The sequence below is a fragment of the Priapulus caudatus genome, unplaced genomic scaffold, assembly GCF_000485595.1.
Source record: "Priapulus caudatus unplaced genomic scaffold, Priapulus_caudatus-5.0.1 Scaffold1102, whole genome shotgun sequence".
NCBI lineage: Eukaryota > Metazoa > Priapulida > Priapulimorpha > Priapulimorphida > Priapulidae > Priapulus > Priapulus caudatus.
The window spans coordinates 53,384-58,735 of record NW_014578163.1 but is presented as its reverse complement, the minus strand read 5'-3'; the positions used below and the strand labels follow the sequence as shown (position 1 = coordinate 58,735).

At 41.3% G+C, this 5,352-nt stretch overlaps 1 protein-coding gene across 2 annotated transcripts; it reads right to left on the bottom strand.

The window, feature by feature from the left end:
• Nucleotides 1-1,401: 1,401 nt before the first annotated feature.
• Nucleotides 1,402-3,504, bottom strand: LOC106815382. Of its 2 annotated transcripts, XM_014819837.1 has the most exons (4): nt 3,472-3,504; nt 2,784-2,872; nt 2,483-2,596; nt 1,403-1,599 (listed from the first exon to the last, which is right to left on the bottom strand). In XM_014819837.1, exons 2-4 carry the CDS (start codon nt 2,847-2,849, stop codon nt 1,540-1,542), a joined length of 240 nt encoding a protein of 79 aa, XP_014675323.1. In that variant the 5' UTR covers nt 2,850-2,872; nt 3,472-3,504; the 3' UTR covers nt 1,403-1,539. The 2 variants fall into 2 exon arrangements, with proteins under 2 accessions (XP_014675322.1, XP_014675323.1); XM_014819836.1 differs by lacking the exon at nt 3,472-3,504 and having other exon boundaries at nt 1,402-1,599; nt 2,784-3,188.
• Nucleotides 3,505-5,352: the final 1,848 nt, after the last annotated feature.

Here is a 5,352-nt window from a genome sequence, read left to right as displayed (position 1 = left end):
ACCGACGATGAAAAGGTTTGCACAGCTAACGACACCTTGTTAAAAAAATGACACATTCATTCAATGACAAAAGTATGAATCCTATGCATGCATATTAACAAATCATATCAGGTTATTAAAATAAACTCTTTTTATCATGATTTAATGAAGAAGGTGCTCTCCAAATTTCCATTGAATTTTCAGTGCTAAAGGATTTGTCATTTTATTCGACAAATCCCATTAATAAGCATTACTTTCATCTTCTGCTGGTGAAAGTCCAAGTGGGTCTTTGACAGCTTGTTGGCAAACCTCAGACCCATACTTTGTTGAAGGTCGTGCAGATCTGCAAAGTATTTCCAGTCAACAGTGCCATCCTCAGCCTCAATGGTCCTGTATGCCGCCAAACAGTTGCGGAGCAGTTTGATCATATGACATGCGTCATAAATGATCCAGATCCGTGAAGAACTGGATGAAATCTACAAAGATAAGATCAAAAAATTTATTTGCAATATTACAACAAATGTGCATTAACAATACTTTGGAGAATATAAATGTCTGTGCTAAGATACCTCAGATAGTTTAAAACAAATGCTGGGTTATCGAGATCTTTAATATAAAATTTGAATCTTACCTGGAAATATGGTTGTAGGTTCCGTAGATCCATAGTTGCCCCAAGTAACGTGCAAATCGCCTGATTGAAAGCATGACCATCCATAGTCAGGGAGTGGATAACGAAGCCACACTCGCTCAATTTCTGCAAACACCCCATCATCAAAGAAGTTTGTGTTTCCGCTGAAAGGGTCGGTGTGAAGAAGAAGGCAACCGGGGCTTTCCAGCCACCCTTCAAGCCAACAACCATGAAAACAAGGACTTCTTTTGCGTTTTTTTCTTCTTCCTCTCCTGTCCCAAGGTCGACAAACCCTAGCATCTTTTGCGAATGTTGATCGTATATCACTTGCTGACGAATAGCCATTGCATCAAGCATGAAAGAGCAGCTGTAAAAAAACCAGTAGAACATGCAGTCATATAGAGCCATCTAAAATTGTACAAGAATATTTAGTAATAATAATAACCAAATTCTATGGAAAGTCACTTATTACCAATATGTATACACAGTCACAGGTAACACATGATGCAGTTTATCTAAGGTGTATCCCAAGAAAACCTGTACAAAACTCACTGAGTGTATTTTTCAGGGTCGCTCTTTTTCTTTTCAACAAGTGTGTTGATCATAGCTGTGTTGATCCCTGGATTTGAGTCCACTCTTTCTAGCCATCTACAAACAATTATTGGACAATTATTGCAATGCTTATTGACATTGTAATCACATCTTGCTGCTATTTAATTGTGAAAAGGTCCAACAAATTATGATTACGACCCACCCAGAAAAAATCCTGGATACACCCCTGAGGTGACAGTGTACATTGGTCTGTACTTAAAAGTAAAGTATACATTAACTTACCACATCTGCGAATTGAGTTGAAAAACAACTCGAGGTGGTCTTGGCTCAACTTGTAGGTCAGGATGTATTTCTGGATGGGGGTGTCACCTTCTAACAAGTCATGCACCAAGCCCATGAGACTGTGGATGTTGACAATCATACCTAAGAAGCCCGTCTTCCTGCAAATTTGTTCGAAATAAATGTCAGATTTTACTGATTATGCATCAACATGCTTTATTTATACATGTACACCATAATAAGGCAAAGTCACATTGCTCTGTTCAAAATAATTAGGATCATACATGATATCAAATTATCAATGAATTACGTTTGTCTAAACTTAAAAATAAAACTTTGTGCCAATTTGATTTTAATGTCCACCTAAATAAAATAAAAGATTAATAAAATCTGCCAATTTATAAACTTGATTTTCTTCTCGCTAACATTAACTGTGTTAGTATACAAGGTCATGTACAATGAATAAACAACTGTCAACAAAACGGTTAAACCTTAAATAAAAGAAGAGGACCATGGGACATTAAAATTGGAACAAGGAAAAATTAATCTAGAGGATAACCTTCGGGAACTGGTCAGAAGTGAATGTTGTGAAGTTCTCAAGGATCTAAAGTATGCTTCAGCCATTCTAAGAAAACTGAAGGTGTACTCCAAGTTTCCAAGATGAATGCGTTGTTTGTATCCTTTGCCATAAGGAGATCTACTATTTACTATGTCAAATAGTTGATCAACTATCTACAATAACAGATTTATATACAAGAAACATAATCATACAACAGATTTCGAATGCTGTGGAGTTGAATACACAACTATTTTTTCGATTCAACATATTCAAGGTTTTTTGTTTCCAACAAACAATACTTTTAAATAACTTTCTAATAGGCAAAACATGCAACCTGCACCAAAACGCAAAAATTACAAAAAGCCACCCAAGCATGTAGCAAAAATTAGCGGCAAATAGTTCTATTATTAAAACATACTATAGGATTAATGATTTGGAAGGAAATATAGTACTACATTTAGTTACAGTAATAATTAAGTACAAACCTTGATGAACTTGCAAGTTGCTTCAGAGCCATCACACTGTGGGAATCCCAAGATCCGGCCAATTTCCAAAGCCTTGGCAACCGACGATGAAAAGGTTTGCACAGCTAACGACACCTTGTTAAAAAAATGACACATTCATTCAATGACAAAAGTATGAATCCTATGCATGCATATCAACAAATCATATCAGGTTATTAAAATAAACTATTTTTATCATGATTTAATGAAGGTGTTCTCAAAATTTCCAGTGAATTTTCATTCATTGTCATTTTATTCGACAAATCCCATTAATAAGCATTACCTTCATCTTCTGCTGGTGAAAGTTCAAGTGGGTCTTTGACAGCTTGTTGGCAAACCTCAGACCCATACTTTGTTGAAGGTCGTGCAGATCTGCAAAGTATTTCGAGTCAACAGTGCTATCCTCAGCCTCAATGGTCCTGTATGCCGCCAAACAGTTGCGGAGCAGTTTGATCATATGACATGCGTCATAAATGATCCAGATCCGTGAATAACTGGACGATCTGCAGCCCGGATATCCGCGCGAAGCGCGCAAACGCTGCGCAGCGGTGACAATAAATGTTATTCGCTGCCCTATATAGAAAAATTTCCCCAGTGCCCTTTGGGTACAGGAAAAAGCCGTATAATCGGTCAATTGAGGAGTTGTGGCGATTCCACAAGCCTTTCGACTATGCACGTAGGTCAAGAATAAATACAAATGCTGGTAATTGCTTGTTTGCTGGTCGGCGCGTTTCCTTTTCGTCTAGAAAAGCGAGTTTGCATTTCTACAATTTCACGCCCTGAATTTATTCTCGTACATATGGCGTCCCATAGATGGCGCGACGAGGCCCTCTTCGAGGGATTTTCAAGGGAATTTTCCACACAAGGATCGGCGATTCAGCTTAGACTGCTCCGCGGTGGTGAGTTCCACACGCTGCACTAACTATAACTTTAGTGTAGCGAAAGATACTTGGCTGAGTTAAGGTCCGTACCAGTCTAGCTCCAATCGTGACGTGCGATTCTAATTATCGTAGCCATCTTAGTACCCACGACGTTGATTGGCTAAGCCTGTTGATTGATGTTTGTTTACACTGAGAATTTCCACTAGATGTTATCTGGAAAAGCAGCAGCCGTATGTATCTTAGTACCCCCGATGGTCTGATGTTTGCGATGATGACGTAATACTTCAAGCATGTATATATAGCAGAGCAAAGGAACGTTTGTAAGCAGAAAGCGAGATTAAGATAGATAGCACGCTTCGCAATTCATTTTGTTGGCAAGGAAGCTTCAAGAGTTTTCAGAATTTTCGCCATGCGTTACAAACAAGGCAGTTTGAATACCTGTCCTTGGCATGAGATGTGTGATACTTCGGCTTTTGCTTGGAGTTATCGAGCCGTCTGTTCTGCGTAAACGTACTACTCACTCTGTGTTGGTAGGTTCGTCGATTCGGCGCGTATATCATACTTACGTAGGCGGCCTTTTAATCGACCCTAGCCGTGTTACTCATTCGCTGTAAGCCTCTGCGCGTATTCCCGTGAATTGCATTAAGTGTGCAAACCTACGTAGAAGTCTTAAGTGCAATTATGCTTTTTATTAATAGGGAAATAGTCCGCCTAGCCTTATTCATCGCATCGTACGACCAACATCAACACATGAGTATGACACTCACACCACCGATAGCATCCCACGTCACAATACATCGCACTAGGTATCGGGAATTTCGTGATTCTGCGAGCGGAGCAATAAGGCAACTCTCGGCATCTGACATATCCCGAAGAACTCTCGAATATGTCAATACTTAGCCCTTGGATGCTCTCTCTCCACACGCTCGCACGCTCTTCTCCTTAGCTGGCACCCTAAGCACCTCTGCCGCCCACTGACACACACGCCCTCGCCTCCGCCCACTACGCCCCCCCCGCGCTTTCATCGTCTATCAGTATATTGGATGACTTATGTAATAATTTCACTACGATATTAAAGATAACTCAAAGTAGCAAGACTTACACGAGATGATGCTGTTCGCTACGTATCATGAACGCTTGTTTTTGGTTGTGGTCACGATGGCATTAAAGACCTTGAACAACTTTTTATGTAGTCTAGACAGTGACGCTCTCAAACGACACAGCATGGAAGATTGAGAGGGAAGACGATACACCCAGTTCTTACTATCAGCAATCCATATGTGTATCGGCCGTCAGCCGCCTTCCTGGACATTACACGTTCTTATCGTCCAACGCAATTTGGCAACGTTCAACAACAACAGTATATTTGTTACAAACACTAACCCGATGACCTATCGAAGTCTCGCTCCCTAATCGTAGCAGTATTATCCGAGCTCAGTGCCGAGAGAAAATTTCCGCAAGCGCCATGCATTCTGTGATGTTCTACTCTCCGGATTCGCGTCGTGGTCACTGCCGTGAGCTAAGGCGTGTAACGACTATCATGTCGACGACAGGCCACAGTTCGGACTTGCGTAAGGCTCGCCGTAAGACGTAGGAGTACCTACGCGGCATCCAATTAGCAACCAAATACGAGCTCGCAATGTACGTCGATCTCGCTTGGGCGAAAGAGACCAAGATGGCGGCGGGGTATAAGCTACTGGTTAGCGAGAGACGAGTCGGGGGTGTGTAAAAAACACCCCAGATTGTCGACTGACCTGATCGGGCCAATTCGGCGGCCCTGCCCCTCGCTCTCAATGCACCAATGGTTGCATCGGCTAAGGACACTCTTAGCCTCACGATGTCGATAGATGTTTGAAATGGCACCTGCACTCCGGTGCTCCTGCAAATCGCGGAAAAGAAATGTTTTTCCTGCTTTTGGACCTCCTCACATGGGAGAGAAGTTACACTTCTGCAAACTTACACAGCGCTTTG